Source organism: Bos mutus, chromosome 15 (genome assembly GCF_027580195.1).
Source record: "Bos mutus isolate GX-2022 chromosome 15, NWIPB_WYAK_1.1, whole genome shotgun sequence".
Classification (NCBI taxonomy): Eukaryota; Metazoa; Chordata; class Mammalia; order Artiodactyla; family Bovidae; genus Bos; species Bos mutus.
The window spans coordinates 31,072,560-31,097,491 of NC_091631.1; the positions used below are offsets into that span (position 1 = coordinate 31,072,560).

Here is a 24,932-nt window from a genome sequence, read left to right on the forward strand (position 1 = left end):
CAAGAAAATAAAGTCTGTCACTGTTTCAATTTTTTCCTCATTTATTTGCCAAGAAATGATGGGACCAGATGCCGTGATCTTAGTTTTTTGAATGTTGAGTTTTAAACCAGTTTTTTCACTCTCCTCTTTCACCTTTATCAAGAGGCTATTTAGTTCCTGTTCACTTTCTGCCTTTAGAGTGGTGTCATCTGCATATATGTGGTTATTGATATTTCTCCCGGAAAGCTTGACTCCAGCTTGAGCTTCATCCAGCCTGGCATTTCACATAATGTACTCTCCATATAAGTGAAATAAATAGGGTAACAATATACAGCCTTGACATACTCCTTTCCCAATTTGGAGCCAATCTGTTGATCCATGTCTAGTTCTAACTGTTGCTTCTTGACCTGCATACAGGTTTCTCAAGAGGAAGGTGAGGTGGTCTGGTATTCCCATCTCTTTTAAGAATTTCCCACAGTTTGTTGTGATTGACACAATCAAAGATTTTAGCGTAGTCAATGAAGCACAAAAGTAGATATTTTTCTGGAATTGTCTTGCTTTTTCTATGATCCAATGGATGTTGGCAATTTGATCTCTGGTCCTTCTGCCTTTTCTAAATCCAACTTGTACATCTGGAAGTTCTTGGCTACCTGCCTTTTTATTTCCCCACAAAAATGCTTGAGGGCATTATCTTACATGATTCCATATTTTTTAGAAAAATGTATTTGGCTGCTTTGGGTCTTTGTCATGACACGCAGGAGTTCGTTGTGCCATGTGAGGTGTTTAGTTGTGGTGCACGGATTCTCTAGTTGTGGCACATGGGCTCAGTAGTTGCGGTGTGCAGGCTTAGTTGTTCTGTGGCATGTGGGATCTTACTTCCCCGACCAGGGATGGAACCTGAATGCCCTGCATTCCAAAGCAGGTTGTTAACCATTGGACCACCAGGGAAGTCCCTATATGATTCCATTCCCTAAAGATATGATTCCATATTTTAACTCACAGTGTGGGAGCTGGCCCAGAGCAGGGATGTAGAAGACAGGAGTCTGCCTTTGTGTGATCTTATACAAGTTATTTGACTCATTTAACATTCCAAACTTTAGGTTCTCATAATATTCTGCAGCCATGCTGCTAGTCTTTCTCTAATCTGGTCTCTGCTAGCCAAGTAGCTTCCTATGGGATGGTGTTCACTAGTATGTTCTTTTGAACACTGGCAGAGCTGATTTTTGCCAGGGGCCTAGTGGGTCTATCACATGAGTCCTAGGTGAAAGGGCCAGGTTCTTTTTGCAATAATGGTTTAAGGCTTGGTATTGATTCCATGTTAGAAAACTAACATGATACCTGCCTCATTCTAGGCTCAGATGGCAAACTGCTAGTGAGAGCCAGAAGGAAACCACTTAGAGAAAAATCACAAGTCTAGGCTACACACTGTCTTTAGGGAGGGCCCCTTTGATGAGATTCTGTAGGTGTCTTGGAATGCTGTCTCCTGAGTAGCCAGATAAGAATCTAGGCTTTGTGATGCCTTTTCTGACTCACTCTGGCAGTCACTCCTTCCTCTGTGCTCCCACATCATCCCATACATTGCTTTTACCTAGCACTTGTCACATTGTATTATATTCATTTAATTTCCTGTACGTCTCCTTCTCTAGAAAAGAGTCCTTGATGATGGAGATCATTCAGACTGATCTCTGTATCTTGTAACCAACCAGGGATCTATTAGAGTAGAAGCCAGTGAAAGCTTAGTGAGTGAATGAATGGTGATAATAATAGCTAATTTTTTTTTTTAGCACTTACTGTATGCTAGGAACTTCTCATATTTTCACTACATTCTTATGATGTAGGAACTCTGATTCTCACCATTTTGTAGGTGACAGAATGAGGTTGAAAAAAGTAACTTGTTCATGACCTTACATCTAGTCAGTAGCAGATCTCAAATTCAATCCAAATCACTTGGTTCCAGAGTCCAAATCCTTAACCATGGTGCTAGAGGTGACCAAAAGGTTGACAAAAGACTGACCAAAGGCTAACTGAGTAGCTAAGTAAGTGACTAACAGTTGTGTGAAAGAGAGGCAGAGAAGGTACTGGTAACTCTTCTGCCAGACATAGTTCTGGGCTGTGAGTTTGAAACTACAAAGGTGAGTGGGGGCTCTATCTGGAGGCACCACTGGTCCATCAGGGGAAAAAACATTATGATTTAGGAGCCCATTTCTTACTGCTTATTCTTTCTCTGACAAGAAAAAGGATTGGCCAAGGCCAGAGATCTGTTCTGGTATATCCCTGGAGGTATTGCTTTAACTCATGTGCTAGGGAGTAATACTTACTCTTCCATCTGCTTGAAATGCCCTTCTCTCAAGCATCTACATGGCTCAAAGGCCAGTGGTTTCCAACTGCACAAGACAATCAACTGGGGTCAACAGGAGAATATAATAGTGTGCATTTATATTACATTTATTTTTATCTCATTCTTTGCTGCTGCTACTGCTGCTAAGTCGCTTCAGTCATGTCCGACTCTGTGCGACCCCATAGACGGCAGCCCACCAGGCTCCCTGTCCCTGGGATTCTCCAGGCAAGAATACTGGAGTGGGTTGCCATTTCCTTCTCCAATGCATGAAAGTGAAAAGTGAAAGTGAAGTCGCTCAGTCGTGTCCGACTCTTAGCGACCCCATGGACTGCAGCCTACCAGGCTCCTCTGTCCATGGATTTTCCATGCAAGAGTACTGGAGTGGGGTGCCATTGCCTTCTCCGTCTCATTCTTTAAGTTTTATATATTTTTACAATATACCTAATGTCAGTATTGGAGAAGGACATGACAACCCACTCCAGTGTTCTTGCCTGGAGAATCCCAGGGACGGGGGAGCCTAGTGGGCTTCTGTCTATGGGGTTGCACAGAGTCGGACACGACTGAAGCGACTTAGCAGCAGCAGCAATGTCAGTATATATATCTAATTTATAAATATATATTCATATATGGTAATGTGTGCTTGAATTTTTTTACATGCAGATTATGTCATTAAAAATGTTGGAGACTACAAAGTTAGTCACCTTGTGCATCTCTTTTATGAAGGACTATGTGTTGCTGAAAACTCCAGGGGTTGGCCTTCTCCGATTTTGTGTAATATTGTTTGTCATTTTGCCCAGAGATGTAGTCTTTGATGTCTTTAGGAGCCAAATGGACAGAGGCTTAAGGGGATGAGAGAATCATGACTTTAGAAGACTGTCTCTTGCTTGCATGTCCTCCTGGGATTTGGTCATGTGAATCACTTGGCATCTCTCTCGGTACTAAGCTCTCCTGGCCAAATTCTGTCTCCCCTTACTGACAGACACAGCTCTCTGTACTTGGTGTTGCCTTCTTCCTCACTTTGGGCCAGGGATTCTTCCCATTTTCTCTTTTGGAATGAGAAAACAGAACAAGATTTTTAGCTTTTAGGCACTTGAACCTTAGGAACAAGGTCCTGGCACCCCGCCTTGACTAAATGGTGGGATATCATGCTGGGACACAGGGCTGCTGTCTGACAAGGACACAGCTCACTCTGGCTTACTTTGTTCAGATTGCAGTGATTCCGAGTGGGCAACACCTTACTGGCAAGCCTTACCTAGGTAGGGCATCTGCCGGATAACAGAATAATATATGGACGCATAGCCCAAAAAACGACTGCCTTGAGGTTTGTCCTAATATGTTGGAGTCTTTGTCCTTTTCCACAAAGCTTAGCTCTGTAGAGACTGACTATCCTCATTGGAGGTCTCCTTATAGACCTTCTGCCATGTGTTAAGAGCAGTGGTTCTCAGCCGGGGGCAGTTTTGTTCCCCAGAGTACATTTGGCAGTATCTCGAGACAGTTTTGATTGTTATGATTGGCAGCATACTACTGGCATCTGGTCGGTAGATGCCAGGGTTGTTAAGTGTTGTACAGTGCATAGGGCAGCCCCCTACAACAAAGAATTAACCTGTCCAAAAGGTCAGTGCTGCAGAGACTAAGAAACCCTAGCCTAGACTGACTCCTGCTTGTCTCTACTGCAGCGTAGGGCACAAGCAGAGGAGTTCCTGCCTGCCAAGGGTCTATGCTCAGGCCTGTATCAGGGTGTCTTCCCTGTAGACAAAAGACTCTTGTGGCACTTCTGGCTGTGGACCTTTCAAGCAACAAGACATGAAGTGGCCTTTCTACTCCATACGTCATGCTGGGTGAGGCCGAGCTCCTTTGACAATACAGGCAGGAATGTGTTCCCTGCACTTTGCAGGTTGACACTTGTCTGTCCACCTCACATCTTGTGCCACTCTGCTAGGTCTTCATTACCTAACACTCTGGATGATAGCAAGTGATCATGTTTACAATGTATGTGGAGATATATTCATTTTCAGGAATAAAAGGCCAATCCGTTGTACTTTCCTCAGCACATCTTTAATGCCTGTTCTGTCATCCCTCCTTTCCTAAGCCCTATGATTTGAGCATATCTCTTGGAAATTAATCTCTCTCTTCCCTCCAGTGTATTCTAGTCTGGAAATTAGAAATTCAACCAGGCGATGACTAAGCAGTCTCCACCTAAGCCTCCAGGACCTTGTTTTCTAGGATGCAGTTGAATGCGCTAGATCTGCCTCATTTCCTCTCGCAGAACCTTTCCTGTGCCTCTGTGAATGGTCTAAGCTACCTCCAAAGTCTCTTGGCTTTAGAACTTTTCTCCTGAGCCCCAGCGGTTTTGGGGGGACATAGAGAGATTAGAGTACTTTTGTCTTCCACTGTTTTGTTCTTTCTGAGTGTCTGCTTTATACCATGTGCTGGGCTCCACTGTGGGGGAGGAGAAGGATAAAGGGACAGGGCCCAGACTTGTAACTTCTCTAGTTTAAATAGAGTGGCAGAAGCAACCTAAGATCTGAGGTGTGCCTACCAGAGGAATACCAGTAGCATCACTGACTCAGTAGACATGAGTTTGAACAAACTCTGGGAGACAGTGAAGGACAGGGAAGCCTGGAATGCTGCAGTCCATGGGGTCACAAAGAGTCTGACATGACTGAGTGACTGAACAACAACAATCAGAGGAATGCTGATTTTTGGTCACGCGTTTCAGAAGTTAACCTCCACCTGGGCTGTATATTTGTCTGGGAAGATTGTTGTTGCTGTTTGGTGGCACACATTCAGAACATTTCTGGAACGCCTCATTTAGGATAGTTATTTTTTGAGTAAATTCTTATTGATGCCACTGTATAAAAAACACTATTTTAGAGACAAAGAAGGTGAGCAAAACAGAAAAGGACATGGTCCCTGCCTTCAATTTCTCCTGACCATTAAGGGGAAATTAGAAAGCCTTCTCATGCAGGACAGTTTTGGGGAAAGATATAGATCTTAAAAGAGGATGGTAATAAATCTCACCATTTCATTCTGCTTCAAAACTTTTTTGGCTTCTTGCTGCTCACAGCAGTAGTTTTCAAACTTGAGGAATGTACAAATTCCTTTTAAGGCAAATCATTTATCTTGGGCCTGCAAAGCTGGTTTTATTTAATAGCATTCAAATATGTACAAACATAAAATAAAGTTTAAGTTGCTATATAAAATTTGTGTACAAATATAAACAAACAAAAACACACTGATACTTTAAATAAAAGCACATTTCAAATCCAATAAAATGATATATTTTTGCCAAAACCCGACTGCTCCCACCCAAGGTTCTTTAAGTTCAGTATGGGTGTATTACTGGGTGCTATATGGTGACTCAGTCCTCCCACTATTTTTCTCTATTCAAGCTCCTATGAAACTTTGTTTTATATGATGCATCATGATTTCACTTGACCTTTTCTTGGCTTGAACATATTCCTTGCACATTAAGTCCCCTTCTATTCCTTTATTGTTGATTCTTGACAAAACATGGAGATAAATTTGTTATCTCTGTGGCTAAATACCACACAACTATTAAAATATTTTTAAACTATTATTTTTATAGTTTCCATTTAAAAAAAGTCATAGTCTTATAACATTGAGGAAATGATTAGGTACAGTGGTCCACATATGGTAATGATGTGATTTGCAATATTATGAATGATCATTCAGTAATTGTTTCAGGTAGAATTGACTCCTGTTGTGAGAGAAAATCTTTTCAACCTGATATAAGCAAAAGGGGAAATTTATTTTTTGCACAGAACTGAAAAATATATGAATAGGGCTATCTATAGGTATGATCTCATTCAGAACTTAAGTGATGTCATCTGGATCCATCTCTTGGCTCAGATTTGTATGAAGCTTTCCTGCAGTGTCAGGGAGAATGTGTGTGTGTGTGTGTGTGTGTGTGTATAAATAATCTCTATGTATATTCTTATATAAATTAAAGAATGTTATATACATATGATGTTTATGACATAATGGCCAGGGAAAGTCATGAAGCCAGACTGCTTGAGTTCAATATTTACCAGTTCCTGGCTGGATAATTTTGGGAAAGTTACATAACCTTTTTGTGCCTCAGTTTCTTCATCTGTAAAATAGGGATAAAGTGGTATATATCCTTTACATGGTTGTCGAAAAGATTAGTGAGCTAATATATGTAAAGTACTTAGCACAGTTCCTGTTATAAAGTAAGTGCTATGTAAATGATGGATTCTATTAGTATCATTTTATTATTATTATAAAAATATATAATATAATATGAAGTGAAGTGAAGTGAAGTTGCTCAGTCATGTCCGACTCTTTGTGACCCCACGGACTGTAGCCTGCCAGGCTCCTCTGTCCGTGGGATTTTCCAGGCAAGAATACTGGAGTGGATTGCCATTTCCTTCTCCAGGGGATCTTCCCAACCCAGGGATCGAACCTGGGTCTCTCGCATCATAGGCAGATGCTTTTACCATCTGAGCCACCAGGGAAGTCATGATATAGTAATTCAGGATTATTTTATCCCAGATACACCAGGATAGTACAAGAAAAAAATCCATTCTCTATCAATTCAGTTCAGTTCAGTTGCTCAGTCGTGTCTGACTCTCTGCGACCCCATTGACTGCACCATGCCAGGCTTCCCTGTCCATCACCAGCTCCTGGAGCTTGGTCAAACTCATGTCCATTGAGTTGATGATGCCATCCAACCATCTCATCCTCTGTCGTCCCCTTCTCCTCCAGCCTTCAGTGTTTCCCAGCATCAGGGTCTTTTCCAATGAGTCAGTTCTTCATATCAGGTGGCCAAAGTATTGGAGCTTCAGCTTCAGCATCAGTCCTTCCAGTGAATATTCAGGGTGGATTTCCTTTAGGATTGACTGATTTGATCTCCTTGCAGTCCAAGGGACTCTCAAGAGTCTTCTCTAACACCACAGTTCAAAAGCATCAATTCTTCGGCACTCAGCTTTCCTAATGGTCCAACTCTCACATCCATGCATGATTACTGGAAAAACTATACGTTTTACTAGACAGAACTTTGTCGTCAAAGTAATGTCTCTGCTTTTTAATATGCTGTCTAGATTGGTCATTGGTCATAGCTTTTCTTCCAAGCGTCTTTTAATTTCATGGCTGCAGTCACTGTCAGCAGAGATTTTGGAACCCAAGAAAACAAAAAGTACTGTATGTATTCCTTTCATAGTTAGGATTTTATGGGCGAAAACACATAGATGTGGTGAATGTTAAGGTCACTGTGACTATGACAGTAAGTTGCAAGCATTGCTTGCATTCCGGAATCATGGCTTTACTTATCTCTTCCTGCAGTATACAACTGGACCGTGGATGAGGTGGTGCAGTGGCTGATCACATATGTGGAGCTGCCTCAGTATGAGGAGACCTTCCGGAAGCTGCAGCTCAGTGGCCATGCCATGCCAAGGTCAGGAGGAGAGTGGGTTTTCTCACTTGGGGTATAGGGAATGGGATGGGGTTGGCCTGCCTTCTGGTTACTCTCACGTGTTAAATGAAGTTTCACTCCTTTCAGTGCAGAATTTGTAGACTTCGTTTCTCACATTTACTGTATACTTGCTATAAAGCATAATGGGCACTTCACATCTATTCTCTTATTTAATATTTCTATCAATCCTGGGAAGAGTACTAATGGCTGCCATTTATTGAGTTCTTAGTACATGCCAGGCACTGTACTCGACACTTTATATACAGTATCATTTAATTCTTACATCAGTCCTGTAAGGTAGATATTACTGTGTCTAGGTGATAAGCCTGGCTAAGTAACTTTTCCAAGGCCACATGGCTAGTTAGAGGCAAAACTGTGATTTGAACCTAGATCTGGGTAGACTTCAAAGCCTGTGCTACTTCTCTTTTCTTCTTCTGGCTCCCCCCAGCAGCTGTCTCTTTTATTGCCCATGGCACTGGGGCCCCGGGGCTCCTTTAACTTCCCCTGAATTACCCATACACAGTTTATCTACTCTAAAAAAATGGTGCAGAGATGGGGGCCAACTAGCATTGGCCCCAGCCTCCTCTCTGGAGTGACTGTTCCAACACCTGTTGTGTCCTAACTCTGCCCCTCTTACAGATACAGTATGCTAGGACTTGGGGTGGTGTGGGGAGGGGCTAGAGTACTGCTTGGACTTCTTGTTATGTCAACTAGTGCCGTATGTCATCCACTGATTAATCCATTTACTTATTCATTCAATCAATATTTACTGGGTACCTGTTCTGTGCCAAGCACTTGTGCTGGGTGCTGGGAATAAAGATGGCAACAAGTTGCCCTTCCCCTCAAAGGGCTTACTGTCTGGTAAGTGCTCATTATGTATAACCTGTCATCTTATTATGTAGGTGCATCTGGTTATGAGCTTCAGCAAAGGGAAAAGGGGAAGGTGAAGCTGTTGGAATGTCCACACATTGCAGCCTCTAGCCATAGAGCTACCGGGCAGTGCTGTCCAGGCTTAGCTGAGCTGGCTGGTCCCTCCTCTGCTGCCTGCAGCCTCTTCTTCATGGCTTCTCCCTACTCTAGAGAGAGTAATAATCTTAATGTTTGTACATCCCTTTATAGAGTTTCTTTCCTACCTGTTATTTCAGTTGATGCCCACTATTCTGGGAGGAAGGAATTATTATCCCAACTTTTGGGCAAACAAACTGGATTTCAAATATTTTATGATTTATCAAAGCCAGTAAGTTGCAGAGCTGGGATTTGAACTTAGGTCTGCCTGGTTCTAAATGCCCTGCTTTTTTCACTGCATCTTCCTCTTGCCCCATGTAGTTGAACATAGGCATCCTGGAAATACTCAGTGTAGTTCTATTTAACAACACTTTACCAAGCATACCCTGTGTCATGCTCTCTCCTGGGCCCTGAGGACAAAGAAACACATTAGACCCCACATTTGCCTTGAGGAACTCCGTGTTTAGTGGAAGAGACAGACAATCAAACAGATGATTAACCATGAAGCTCCAGGATTTAGGTTCTTTCTCATGGAAATAGCAGTATTACCTACCTTATGGATTCCTGACCCATTCCATCTTGAAGAATGGCAATGGCTTGGATTAAGCTGGAAAACATAGATGAGGAATCAGTTCTCAGGTACTGAGCTCACTTGGCCATTCTGTGACTAGGATTAGATCTGAGACCAGACCCGGCCAGGCTGGGCGCAGGGGTAGAGGCAGCCGAACTGTGGTGGCTCAGTGACAGTAGGAAGCCTGGAGCCTTCAGAGCAGGGAGTGTGGGGTGGAGTGGGGGTGTTTTTCTAGGCCTATCACTAGGCAGCATGGTATAATGGGATGAATCTAGCAGATTTGGGTTGAATCCTGCCTTTGCCACTTACTTGCTGTGTGACTTTGGGCAAATTACTTATCCCTAAGTCTCAGTTTTCTTATCGTAAAGTGGAGCTGCTAATAAAAAAACTGGGTTCCTAAAGTGTGGGGACTAAATGAGGTATTGTATGTAAAGTGTCAGAATAGTATGAGATACACAGCTGCTTAATAAATGTTAGTTCCTTTCTCATTTCTTGTTGCTTAGAAATTCATAGGTTTCTTTGACAAATAGACTGTAGAAAAGGTGATACTTAACTTTGATCAGTTAGATGAAGGCCAGTACACTTGTTAGAAGTGCTCTAAAGAGAGCCCCAAGAACTCCCAAGTTTGTGAGAAGCATCGGATTTACTTAAGTTTACACAGAAGGAAATTGAGGCCCCAGGGAAGAGATTAAGCAGCTTATGTCAGACAAGTGAATCATTGATGGAGCTGGGGCCAGAAGCTGAATCTCCTGACCATCCCCACCCCTACCCCACCCTCACCCACATCAGGGTATCTCACTGCCTGTTTTATAGATGGGCTTGGTTGCTTCCCAGGACTAGAGAAAGAAGTAACTATGCCTGCATGCCCAGGCAGGAGTGTAAATGACACACTGATGTCAGAAGCTTTTCTTTATCTAGGGAAACAAAGCTATGAATAAGAAAAGAGCACAAACCATAGTATAGTAGATCATCCTCACTTGTGGGACCCAGACCAGTGGTTTTTCAACCTTTCATGTCTTACGCTCCTCTCCCCTCTATACCCACTAAATTCAAGCAGAAGAGAAACAAAGTCCAGTTTTTCCTATACCATTTCCTTGTTTATAGGAAATGGTATATAATCATATACCATTATAATCATACTGTTAATAATAACTTAATAAGAGAGGAATATATATATTCCTCTCATTATTATTAACAGTATGATTGAAGAATATAAAAAATATAGTAATGTGATTGAGAGTCAATTGCTATTACTCAAATACAAGATGACAAGACTAATGCAATGCTGTTTGTCAGCAGATTTATATTTAATGACAGTTAGGATCAGGTAAATTCAGAGGCCCTCAGAATCCCTGGGTCATGTGGTGTAACATTTTGACCTGGGCTGGACAGAAGAATGCGTTTACAGATGGTGGGAGTGTGGAGACAGGTGTTTGGTGGATAATCCCTGGGAGGAGAAGCACAACAGAAAATTTACAGTTGAGTATGGGAATGGTCACAGATAGTTAATCCTTAGAAAATATGATATTCAGGAGATGATGGACATGGGGAGAAAGGTGAACAAATTCTTGGTGAATGTTATGTGCTCTCTTTACTGCTTGTTGAGATCCACTGGTGTTGACTCTGTATACTAGAGTGCAGAGGGGAGCAAGCACTAGGAGCTAGAATTCATGGAAGTGTTCCTGGAGGAGGTGGGTAATCCTACCAGGATCCTTTCTGCTTTGTCGGCAGGGAACTGAGCCCCTCCTGTTTGCCCCCACAGGCTTGCTGTGACCAATACCACCATGACAGGGACTGTGTTGAAGATGACAGACCGGAGCCATCGGCAGAAGCTGCAGCTGAAGGCCCTGGACACGGTGCTCTTTGGGCCTCCTCTCTGTGAGTCGGGGGAGAGGGAAGGCTGCTGATGTGCCATGGACCCCACGGCTGGGTTGAGGTCCTGGGTCTGCCCCAAAGGGATAAAATGAATATTCTACAGAGGTACATCAGAAGGTTAAAGAAGGCATTCTGTAAAAGAGGTGGCATGTGACCTCTGCCTTTAAAGATGGGTAGGGCTTTATTCCATGGAGGAGCCAGGAGAAGGCAGTCTAGGTGGAGAAAACAACCTGAGTGAGAATACAGACACTAAATATGAATGGTATGCTCAGGGATAACAACCTGAAGCAGGCTGAGTGCCGTCTAGCTGTTCCTGCTGTCACTGGACATGCAGAGGCCATGGACTGATTGCTGAACATTTTGTGTCCTTGAACAACCAAACAGGGCTAAGCAGGCTTTCACTGAAGCAACAGAGATATCTTGGACTAGGGCAGGTTGGTCTCTTCAGCCCAGGGTCAGTTGCGGGGATTAGGTGCTTCAGCTCCTGAACATCTGTCAGGTGGGAATGATCAACCTTGCTATCCTTTTTTATTCTAAGTGAACTCAACACAGAGTAGTAAAATTTCTTAGAAAATTTGCCTTGACCAGAAGGCTCTTAGGGCCTACTCTGTGTCCTCTGGGAGCTGTTGGCACCAGCCTGACCCCAGCGGAAGATGCCAGCAGCAGGATACTGTGAAGCCCAACACCAGTCCAGAGAAGCTGCCGGCAGGCAGGGTCAGTGGCAGTGTGACATTTCTCTTGACAAGTACCCAAGCTGATATCTCAATAGAGGTGGATAGGTCCATAATTTTTTGGTTTAAAAAAGCTTTAATAGACTTTATTTTTATTATTTTTTAAGATTTATTTATTTTAGTTTTTGGCCACAGGGCTTGTGGGATCTTAGTTCCCTAACCAGGAATCAAACTCAGGCCCACAGCAGTGAATGCCCAAGTCCTAACCACCAAGACATCCCCTATTTTTATTTTTTAATTTAAAACATTAAAATTTTTTTTTTCTCTTTTAGCCATGCTGCATGGCATGTGGGATCATAGTTCCCTTACCGGGGGTTGAACCCATGCCACTGCAGTGGAAGCACAGAGTCTTAACCACTCTACCACTGGGGAAGTCCCTAGATTTTATTTTTTTGAGTAGATTTAGGTTCACGTCAAAACTGAGTGGAAGGTACAGAGATTTTCCATAGACTTCTGCCCCCATACATGCATAGCCTTCCCCATTAAAAACATCCTCACCACAGTGGTACATTTGTAACAACTGCTGAACCTACACTGACACAGCATTATCACCCAGAGTCCATAGTTTACATTAAGATTCACTCTTGGTATTGTGCGGTCTGTAGGTTTGGACAAATGTATGATGACTTGTGTCCACCTGTGTGGTGTCAGAAAGAATGGTTTTTCACTGCCCTAAAGATCCTCTGTGCTCCACCTGTTTATCCTTCTTTCTTCCTCAACCCCTGGCAATCACTGATTTTTTTTTTTTTTAACCTCTCCATAGTTTTGTCTTCTTCAGAAGGTCTATACCTTTTGTAAGTGTGAAACAGAGCAACATGGGAGAAGACCATTTTCATCTGCTTTGTTGCCTTTTTTGAACCTGTTCTATGTGCTTAGTCACTCAGTCATGTCCGACTCTTTGCAACCTGATGGACTGTAGCCCGCCAGGCCTCTCTGTCTATAAGGATTCTCCAGGCAAGAATACTGGAGTGGGTTACCATGCCCTCCTCCAGGGGATCTTCCCAACCCAGGGATTGAACCCATCTCTCCTGCATTGCAGGCGGATTCTTTATGTGTAAGCCACTAGGGAAGCCTTTTTGGTCATACTACTACTACTACTAAGTTGCTTCAGTCGTGTCCAACTCTGTGCGACCCCATGGACTGCAGCCTACCAGGCTTCTCCGTCCATGGGATTCTCCAGGCAAGAACACTGGAGTGGGTTGCCATTTCCTTGTCTAATGCATGAAAGTGGAAAGTGAAAGTGAAGTCGCTCAGTCGTGTCCAACTCTTAGCGACCCCATGGACTGCAGCCTAACCAGGCTCCTCCATCCATGTGATTTTCCAGGCAACAGTACTGGAGTGGGGTGCCATTGCCTTCTCCTTTTTGGTCCTAGGACACATTTTTTCTTATCATTCATTTATAAGTTTTGAATAAATGACACAATGAAGGCTCTAATTGTGAGGCCCACCCTCTGTACTACCAACATTTTTTTAAATTTTTATTTTATTTTTAAACTTTACAATATTGTATTGGTTCTGCCATATATCGAAATGAATCTGCCACAGGCATACATGTGTTCCCCATCCTGAACCCTCCTCCCTCCTCCCTCCCCATACCATCCCTCTGGGTCGTCCCAGTGCACCAGCCCCAAGCATCCAGTATCGTGCATCGAACCTGGACTGGCGACTCGTTTCATATATGATGTTATACATGTTTCAATGCCATTCTCCCAAATCATCCCACCCTCTCCCTCTCCCACAGAGTCCAAAAGACTGTTCTATACATCAGTGTCTCTTTTGCTGTCTCGTATACAGGGTTATCGTTACCATCTTTCTAAATTCCATTTATATGCGTTAGTATACTGTATTGGTGTTTTTCTTTCTGGCTTACTTCACTCTGTATAATAGGCTCCAGTTTCATCCACCTCATTAGAACTGATTCAAATGTTTTCTTTTTAATGGCTGAGTAATACTCCATTGTGTATATGTACCACAGCTTTCTTATCCATTCGTCTGCTGATGGACATCTAGGTTGCTTCCATGTCCTGGCTATTATAAACAGTGCTGTGATGAACACTGGGGTACATGTGTCTCTTTCCCTTCTGGTTTCCTCAGTGTGTATGCCCAGCAGTGGGATTGCTGGGTCATAAGGCAGTTCTATTTCCAGTTTTTTAAGGAATCTCCACACTGTTCTCCATAGTGGCTGTACTAGTTTGCATTCCCACCAACAGTGTAAGAGGGTTCCCTTTTCACCACATCCTCTCCAGCATTTATTGCTTGTAGACTTTTGGATGGCAGCCATTCTGACTGGCGTGAAATGGTACCTCATAGTGGTTTTGATTTGCGTTTCTCTGATAATGAGTGATGTTGAGCATCTTTTCATGTGTTTGTTAGCCATCTGTATGTCTTCTTTGGAGAAATGTCTATTTAGTTCTTTGGCCCATTTTTTGATTGGGTCATCTGCCAACATTTTTAAAGCACCTACAGTGCACCACTAAGTGACAGTCTCTTCTCTCAGGAAGTTCCATCTAAATGAACATTGGTGTGTCAACAAATTCAGTAAATGGTCAACAGATACAGTGGTATAACAGTCGTGTAAGTCATTCCATAGTTCAGATGGGAGCACAAAATAGGGAGGAGTTTTCAGTTGGAGACCAAGAAGTTTTATGGAAAGGATCACTCTTGAGCTGACTCTTGAAAAATGGGAAGTGGCCTTATTAAACTTTCTTTATTATCAGCCTATCCCCCTCTCTTTGTATACACCAGCAAAAACGTTTATACCAGAAGAATCAAACCCAGCAGTGAAAGCTAGGTTATTTTTTCTGAGGCTCTCCCATGTCACCCTGCAGTTACAGGGAGGCCTTTGGCAGCCTGAAATCTTCTTTAGTCTTCTGAGATACACTAATAGACTGTTAAGACAGCTAGTGCTAGCAGTAAAGAACCCACTCGCCAGAGCAGGAGACGTAAGACATAAGAGATGTGGGTTTGATCCCTGGTTCAGGAAGATCCCCTGGAAAAGGAAATGGCAACCCACTCCAGTATTGTTGCCTGGAGAATCCCATGGAGAGAGGAGCCTGGCAGGCTACAGTCTATAGGGTTGCAAAGAGTCAGACACGACTGAAGCAATGTAGCATACACAGGGTCTGTATCGAAATAGTATTTACTGTATCTGAAAGGGTGTGTTAAAAACAGGTTAAGCAAGAATTGCAAATGGAAAAATCACCTTTTTCTCAAGCACACACAGAACCTTCTCCAGGATAGATCATATCCTGGGCCATAAATCTAGCCTTGGTAAATTTGAAAAAATTTAAATCATTCCAAGCATCTTTTCTGACCATAATGCAGTAAGATTAGATGTCAATTACAGGAGAAAAACTATTAAAAATTCCAACATATGGAGGCTGAACAACATGCTGCTGAACAACCAACAAATCACAGAAGAAATCAAAAAAGAAATCAAAATATGCATAGAAACGAAAATGAAAACACAACAACCCAAAACCTATGGGACACTATAAAAGCAGTGTGAAGGGGAAGGTTCATAGCAATACAGGCTTACCTCAAGAAACAAGAAAAAAGTCAAATAAATAACCTAACTCTACACCTAAAGCAACTAGAAAAGGGAGAAATGAAGGACCCCAGGGTTAGTAGAAGGAAAGAAATCTTAAAAATTAGGGCAGAAATAAATGCAAAAGAAACAAAAGAGACCATAGCAAAAATCAACAAAGCCAAAAGCTGGTTCTTTGAGAAGATAAATAAAATTGACAGACCATTAGCCAGACTCATGAAGAAACAAAGGGAGAAAAATCAAATCAACAAAATTAGAAATGAAAATGGAGAGATCACAACAGACAACACAGAAGTACGAAGGATCATAAGAGACTATTATTAGCAACTATATGCCAATAAAACAGACAACATGGAAGAACTGGACAAATTCTTAGAAAAGTACAACTTTCCAAAACTGAACCAGGAAGAAATAGAAAATCTTAACAGACAGATCAGAAGCAAAGAAATTGAAACTGTAATCAGAAATCTTCCAACAAACAAAAGCCCAGATCCAGACGGCTTCACAGCTGAATTCTACCAAAAAAATTTAGAGAAGAGCTAACACCTATCCTACTCAAACTCTTCCAGAAAATTGCAGAGGAAGGTAAACTTCCAAAATCATTCTATGAGGCCACCATCACCCTAATACCAATACCTGACAAAGATGCCACACAAAAAAGAAAACTACAGGCCAATATCACTGATGAACATAGATGCAAAAATCCTTAACAAAATTCTAGCAAATAGAATCCAACAACATATTAAAAAGATCATACATCATGACCAAATGGGCTTTATCCCAGGGATGCAAGGATTCTTCAATATCTGCAAATCAATCAATGTAATACATCACATTAACAAATTGAAAAGTAAAAACATATGGTTATGTCAATAGATGCAGAGAAAGCCTTTGACAAAATTCAACATCCATTTATGATAAAAACCCTCCAGAAAGCAGGAATAGAAGGAACATACCTCAACATGATAAAAGCTATGTATGACAAACTCACAGCAAACATTATCCTCAGTGGTGAAAAATTGAAAGCATTTCCCCTAAAGTCAGGAACAAGACAAGCATGCCCACTCTTACCACTACTATTCAACATAGTTTTGGAAGTTTTGACCACAGCAATCAGAGCAGAAAAAGAAATAAAAGGAATCCAGATTGGAAAAGAAGAAGCAAAACCCTCACTATTTGCAGATGACATGATCCTCTACATAGAAAACCCTAAAGACTCCACCAGAAAATTACTAGAACTAATAAATGAATACAGTAAAGTTGCAGGATATAAAATCAAAACACAGAAATTCCTTGCATTCCTATACACTAACAATGAGAAAGCAGAAAGAGAAATTAAGGGAAAAATTCCATTCACCATTGCAATGTAAAGAATAAAATACTTAGGAAGATATCTACCTAAAGAAACAAAAGATGTATATATAGAAAACTATAAAACACTGATGAAAGAAATCAAAAAGGACACAAATAGATGGAGAAATATACCGTGTTCATGGATTGGAAGAATCAATATAGTGAAAATGAGTATACTGCCCAAAGCAATCTATAGATTCAATGCAATCCTTATCAAGCTACCAACGTTATTTTTCAGAGAACTAGAACAAATAATTTCACAATTTGTATGGAAATACAAAAAACCTCGACTAGCCAAAGCAATCTTGAGAAAGAAGAATGGAACTGGAGGAATCAACCTGCCTGACTTCAGGCTCTACTACAAAGCCACAGTCATCAAGACACTATGGTACTGGGACAAAGACAGAAATACGGATCAATGGAACAAAATAGAAAGCCCAGAGATAAATCCGCGCACCTATGGACACCTTATCTTTGACAAAGGAGGCAAGAATATACAATGGAGAAAAGACAATCTCTTTAACAAGTGGTGCTGGGAAAACTGGTCAACCACTTGTAAAAGAATGAAACTAGAACACTTTCTAACACCATACACAAAAATAAACTCAAAATGGATTAAAGATCTAAACGTAAAACCAGAAACTATAAAACTCCTAGAGGAGAACATAGGCAAAACACTCTCTGACATACATCACAGCAGGATCCTCTATGACCCACCTCCCAGAATATTGGAAATAAAAGCAAAAATAAACAAATGGGACCTAATTAACCTTAAAAGCTTCTGTACATCAAAGGAAACTATAAGCAAGGTGAAAAGACAGCCTTCAGAATGGGAGAAAATAATAGCTAATGAAGCAACTGACAAACAACTAAACTCAAAAATATACAAGCAACTCCTACAGCTAAATTCCAGAAAAGTAAATGACCCAATCAAAAAATGGGCCAAAGAACTAAATAGACATTTCTCCAAAGAAGACATACAGATGGCTAACAAACACATGAAAAGATGCTCAACGTCACTCATTATCAGAGAAATGCAAATTAAAACCACTATTAGGTACCACTTCACGCCAGTCAGAATGGCTGCCATCCAAAAGTCTACAAGCAATAAATGCTGGAGAGGGTGTGGAGAAAAGGGAACCCTCTTACACTGTTGGTGGGAATGCAAACTAGTACAGCCACTATGGAGAACAGTGTGGAGATTCCTTAAAAAACTGGAAATAGAACTGCCTTATGGCCCAGCAATCCCACTGCTGGGCATACACACCGAGGAAACCAGAATTGAAAGAGACACGTGTACCCCAATGTTCATCGCAGCACTGTTTATAATAGCCAGGTCATGGAAGCAACCTGGATGCCCATCAGCAGACGAATGGATAAGAAAGCTGTGGTACATATACACAATGGAGTATTACTCAGCCATTAAAAAGAAAACATTTGAATCAGTTCTAATGAGGTGGATGAAACTGGAGCCTATTATACAGAGTGAAGTAAGCCAGAAAGAAAAACACCAATACAGTATACTAATGCATATATATGGAATTTAGAAAGATGGTAATGATAACGCTGTATGCGAGACAGCAAAAGAGACACAGATGTATAGAACAGTCTTTTGGACTCTGTGGGAGAGGGAGAGGGTGGGATGATTTGGGAAAATGGCACTGAAACATGTATATTATCACATGTGAAATGAATCGCCAGTCCAGGTTTGATGCATGATACAGGGCGCTCGGGGCTCATGCACTGAGATGACCCAGAGGGATGGTATGGGGAGGGATGTGGGAGAGGGGTTCAGGATGGGGAACACATGTAAACCCATGGCAGATTCATGTCAATGTATGGCAAAACCAGTACAATATTGTAAAGTAATTAGCCTCTAATTAAAATAAATAAATTAAAAAAAAGAGAAAAATCAGCTAGGTCTAGAGAGCATGAGAATCAGAATCCTGGGTACATGGTACTGGGTCCTGGAGGTCAGAGCCAGCAAGGGGAGCCCCAGTGAATTGGGTTAGGCTGATACGAGGACAGGAGTATCTTCTCCTAGACTCTTTTCATTTAGCCTCTAGGTTGCCTGTAACCTAATCTAAAGGAGGTCAGAGGTCAGCAGAAAACTGTTTCTGAGGTAGGCAGAGCAGAGATGCTAGAGTTAAGAAGATATTTCACATCCACTAGGAGAGCTACAATAAAAGTGAAAACAGAGGGAATAACAGAAAGTAAGTGTTGGCAGGGAGATGGAGAAATTAGAACACTTGTATGTTTCTAGTGATAACGAGAAAGCTTCAGCTACTTTAGAAAATAGTCTCATCATTCCTCAAAAAGTTAAACATAGTTACCATATAACTCAGCGATTTCATACCCAGGAATGTACCCCAAAATTGAAAACAGGTACTGAAACAAGTACATGTACATGGCAGCATTATTCACAATAGCTGAGGTGGAAGCAACCCATATATACATTGATGGATGAATGGATAAATAGTTGTAGTATATAAACACAATGAAATATAACTCAACCATAAAAGGAAGTGAAGTTCTGATTACATGCTGCAAGAACATGTATTGTATGATTCCATTTATATGCAATATTCAGAATAGATAAATCCATGGGGATCAAATTAAGATTGGTGGCTGGCAGGGGCTAGAGTGAGTGGGAAATGGGAAGTGGCTGATAATGGGTGTGGGATTTCTTTTGGGATAATGATTAAGGTTCTAAAGTTAATTGTGCTGATGGTTGCACAACCTTGTGAATACACTAAAATCACTGAATTGTTTAATTTAAAAGAATGAATTTTAGAGTATGTGGATTATGTCTCCCATCGTCATCATCATCATTATTACAACTTGATTTTTTATAACCTTTAGACTTCCATTTAGAGAACTTCTTATAAACCTAGGGAAGCACCTTGGTCTCTTTTCATAATTGCCACTCACTGTGTGACCTTGTGTAGATTGTTTTTCTCAGTATATATTTGCTGGTTTGTATCATGAAACAACTGAACTTAAGGATCCTTATGACTCCTTTCAGCTGTGACATTCCATGGTTTTGGGGAGAAACCCTTTGGTTGATAAGGATTCTGTGTAAAAGGTGGGAGGCCTGTTCTTTCCCCCTACTGCCTGTATCCTGTACTTTTAGGACTTCTGTGTTCAGCCATTTTCTTATCACGTGACCTTTGGCAGTTCACTTCTGCTTAGATTTGGCTTCCCTCATCTGTGAAATGGTCTCGGTCATTTAGGCTCTTACTGGCTCTCTCATTTAAGAACTCAGAATTGGTGTTCTCCTGGGAGCTAAGATGAATCCAGCAGCTGTCCTGATGGCAGAGATTGTTTTTTATACTTTCCTGCTGATGCTTCTTAAAGAAAAATTTAGAAAATTATCAGATGGAACCTAAGGAAGATACTAGGAAGCTCTTTGCCAGGAGACTTCTGCAAGAGTGGGCCACGCCTGATGGGTGCCTGCAGAGAATTCCTTGACCTGAGTCCCCTAGGTTCTGTTTTTCCATTTGCACATGGACTAAAACCCCTAGTCAGTGCTCTTCCCTGTCCAGCACCCATGCAGGATTTAGAGTGATGGCCTGTGCTAGCTTGGACCTGGGTTCTGCATCCAGGGTGAGCTGTTATGGTGTGGTCTCAGGCCTCCCCACTGGCTTGCAGTGAACACCCTCTGAGCACCTGGGCTGGCTTCAGTTGCCAGTTGTGGCTACCTTGCCCAGTATTAATGAAGTCCCACTGCCGGTCTGAGGCTTGAGAAATTGCAAATCACAATTTTGTTTACAGTAGCTGTGGGGTCTGCTGAGTGAGTGGATCCATCTGCCCGCAGGAGCCTCAGAGCTTGGGAAGAGGGAAGGAGGATCAGACTGGCTTAGTCTGGAGTCCTGACCATAGAAGACAGCTTGGCCCTCCCTACGTGGGCCACAGAGCAGCACAGGTGTTTCCTGTCTTTTCTGCCAGCAGAGCTGGCTCTGGGCTGGCCCAGCTGGGGCTCTCCTGACAGTGCCGGTGGCCAGATGTCAGGTGTGCTCTGAGACACAGAGGCCCAAAGACAGTGTTCAGTTTGGGGTCTCAGCTGATCTCTCATTATGGCAGCAAATGATTCACTGAGAGAGAAACTGAGGCTAAAATGAGGCGAGTTTTAAACAGCAGAGCCATGACTCAAACCTAGATTTTTAGCTTATATTTCAGCTCTCTTTTCTACTATATTATCCCACCCTCCACTTCTGTTAGAGGAGACAAGATGTAAGAGTCCCAGCTCTGAAATCAAACAGACTGGCTCTATCACTCAGTCATTTGGTGACCTTGGGGACATTCCTAAGGTTCTCTGTGTCCCAGTTTCCCCTACGTGGTAGCTGCTATTGTTAGTGTGTATCACTGTCTTGGACTCAGGGCTGGGTGCCCTTTGTGCTGTTAAAGGTGCAGAAAGAGGCCTGCACAGTAATCATGGGGTTGGGGGGACTTGTGAAGAGGAAAAGACAAAGACTGCACCTTGTCTTCCTTCCACAGTGGCTCGGGTAATAGGGGAAGTCATCAGTGAGCAGGAGGGGCTGCCTGTCTGGCACAGCTTGCTCTGTTCTTACCTGCTTTCTCCTTTTTGTTATGTTCCTTCTCTAGGATGCCTTTCCAGCCTCTTCCTGGGCATGCTCAACCCTTCCCTCTTACTTTCCACTTTCCCTTGGGGATCCACAGCCCTTTGTACCTGCTTTTTTGTTTGTTTGTTATTTCAGATTTCCCTCTCTTTTATTGAAAGTATAATTGATTATACGGGGGATAAGCTACAGGCTTGGGGGAAGTAGGGGAAGAGTCTGGCTCAGCTTAGCTGTGCGGAGAACTGCTCCCTGTGTAGTATCTAGTGCAATCAATCAATTGATTATACTAGTACAATATTGTGTTAGTTTCAGGAGCACAGAAAAGTAATTATATCTGCTTTCTGTATAACAATCTGTTTTCCTGGCTGCTACTCTTTAAACTGGAAACTCCTTGAGGGTAGACACAGCTTTGTTCATCTGTCATTGCCACTCAGCGTAAAACCCAGCAAGAAAGAGATGGAAGTTATACAGAAGGAGGCTGGGCCTCTCCAAAGCTACAGGCTTGGGGGAAGTAGGGGAAGAGTCTGGCTCAGCTTAGCTGTGCGGAGAACTGCTCCCCGTGTAGTATCTGTGCACCAGTGGGGCAGCTAAGGCATTTTTTGGGGGGCTACAATCAGAAGAAAAGAGGGCCCAGAAATAGTTCTTACAGGTTAAACAGACAGCTCAGCATAGAAGGCTATGTAAATGACAAAAGAAATTCCTAGCACCTACTGTGGCAATGAGGAGTGAGTATCTGTATCTGTCAGGCACAGGGGACTGTGGGCAGTAGAGAAGCAGATAGAATACATGGGGAGAGGGGATTCCAGAACGTGATAATTACTGGAGCCTCACATTCTCACCCTGAAAACTGGCACCCTGAAAATTCTATCACTCCGCACTCTGTTCACATGTCAGCATCTCATTTGTTTACACCCTCCTCCCTTGCCTCAAGCCTGATTGTGTTAACAGTTGACCTCATTTTGCTAAAATCTATTTGTAGCACTCAGCCTGGGAATTTTGCCACCCTCTGGCTCCCCAGGCCCTAACCAGCTTCTCTGGGTTAGTTCTGTTCATCTCACTGGCCATGTCTGCTCTCATTGTCCGTGGCTGTGTTCACTGGTGACAGGTGGATTCTGAGAGCTGAGTTCCAGTAGAGGCTGTGAGGACAGCTCGCCAGACTTTTCTTCTTTTCTTTAATTAATTTATTTTAATTGGGGATAATTACTTTACAATATTGTGATTTTTTTTGCCATACATCAACATGAATCAGCTATAGGCATATATGTATCCCCTCCTCCTGAACCCTCCTCCCACCTCCTTCCCCACCCCATCCCTCCAGATTGTCACAGAGCACTGGCTCTGGGTTCTCTGCATCATACATCAAACTCCCACTTTGCCAGACTCTTCTTGTTCCCAGGAGCTGGTATTTGCCTTCTGTATGCACTTTATATTGTACCTCCCCTTTTCTGTTGCTGCTGCTGCTGCTAAGCCGCTTCAGTCATGTCCGACTCTGTGCGACCCCATAGACGGCAGCCCACCAGGCTTCCCCATCCCTGGGGTTCTCCAGGCAAGAACACTGGAGTGGGTTGCCGTATCCTTCTCCAATGCCTGAAAGTGAAAAGTGAAAGTGAAGTCGCTCAATCATGTCCGACTCTTAGCGACCCCATGGACTGCAGCCTACCAGGCTCCTCCGTCCATGGGATTTTCCAGACAAGAGTACTGGGGTGGAGTGCCATTGCCTTCTCCCCCCTTTCCTGCTAGAATCTTGCTTTCTTCTTCCTTTTTGCCTCCTTTCCACCTTTGCTAAGTGCCTGACCAGAGCAGTGTGCTAAGTGTGAGGCTACAGAGATAAATAAGTCTTGTGCCCTGGTCCTGAGGAACCCACAGTGACTGATATGAAAGCTGAAAAGCACACAGGGCAATCCTTGAGAAAATACATGTTTTTAGCTGTCCAGTGAGTGGGTTGGTCAGGGAATCCTAGTCCAGAGGAGAAGGAATGGGCAGGTCTCTGTAAACTGTGGTGGGCTGGGAAGGTGGTAGGAATCGAAGAATGGGACTCGGGTTATGATAGGAAGAAGAACATCATGAATAAGGTACATACTAGATTCTTAGTTTCCCTATTTCTCCTTTTTTCCTGACACAGTAGTTTATAGATTTTTGTATTAGTCAAAGTTCTTCAGATAAACAGAACCAATAGGATATATATATAGATATGTATATGAGGAGATTTATTATGAAAATTGATTCACGCTATCTTGGAGGCCAAGAAGTCCCACAGTCTTCCATATATAAGCTGAAACCCAGGAAAGGTGGGGTTGTAATTCAGTCTGAGTCTGCAGGCTGAGGACCAGGGGAGCTGATGGTGTGAATCCCTGTGAGTCTGAAGATCAAGAGCTGGGAGTGCTGATATAGGTGGGCAGAGGAAAACGGATGTGTAAACTCAAGCTGGAGAGCATATTTGCCCTTCCTCTGCCTTTTGGTTCTGTTCAGACCCTTAGTGCCATGTGAACAATTAGTTGATGCCCAGTCTCATTAATGAAGATGACCTTCTTAACACAGTCTACTGATTCAAATATTAATCTCATATGAAGACAACTCCACAGACACACCCTGGAATAATTCTTTATCATCTATCCAGACACCCCTTAGCCCAATCAAGGTGACACATAAAGTTAACCATTAGGGATTCCCTTAGAACTCAAAATTCTCCAAGCCAGGCTTCAACAGTATGTGAACCGTGAACTTCCACATCCTCAAGCTGGATTTAGAAAAGGCACAGGAACCAAAGATCAAATTGCCAACATTCATTGGATCATCAAAAAAGCAAGAGAGTTCCAGAAAAATATCTACTTTTGCTTTATTGACTATGCCAAAGCCTTTGACTGTGTGGACTACAACAAACTCTGGAAAATTCTTAAAGAGATGGGAATACCAGACCACCTGACTGCTTCTTGAGAAATCTGTATGCAGGTCAGGAAGCAACAGAGGTAGAACTTGACATGGAACAACAGGCTGGTTCCACATTGGGAAATTAGTACGTCAAGGCTTATTTAACTTATATGCAGAGTACATCATGAGAAACGCTAGGCTGGAAGAAGCACAAGCTGGAATCAAGATTGCCGGGAGAAGTATCAGTCACCTCAGATATGCAGATGACACCACCCTTATGGCAGAAAGTGAAGAAGAACTAAAGAGCCTCTTGATGAAAGTGAAAGAGGAGAGTGAAAAAGTTGGCTTAAAACTCAACTTTCAGAAAACTAAGATCATGGCATCTGGTCCCATCACTTCTTGGGAAATAGATGGGGAAAGAGTGGAAGCAGTGAGAGACTTCATTTTGGGGGGCTTCAAAGTCACTGCAGATGGTGACTTCAGCCATGAAATTAAAAGACGCTTGCTCCTTGGAAGAAAAGTTATGACCAATCTAGACAGCATATTAAAAAACAGAGACATTACTTTGCCAACAAAAATCCATCTAGTCAAAGCTATGGTTTTTCCAGTAGTCATATATAGATGTGAGAG

At 42.4% G+C, this 24,932-nt stretch overlaps 1 protein-coding gene across 4 annotated transcripts in view; it reads left to right on the top strand.

The window, feature by feature from the left end:
* Nucleotides 1-24,932, top strand: part of STIM1 (stromal interaction molecule 1) — a 204,945-nt gene that overhangs the window by 157,010 nt on the left and 23,003 nt on the right. For all 4 annotated transcript variants that reach the window (XM_070383826.1, XM_070383828.1, XM_005886647.2 and 1 more), the window contains exons 4-5: nucleotides 7,643-7,754; nucleotides 11,111-11,226. In XM_070383826.1, the coding sequence (XP_070239927.1) occupies nucleotides 7,643-7,754; nucleotides 11,111-11,226 (228 nt within the window). The remainder of the gene's footprint in view (nucleotides 1-7,642; nucleotides 7,755-11,110; nucleotides 11,227-24,932) is intronic.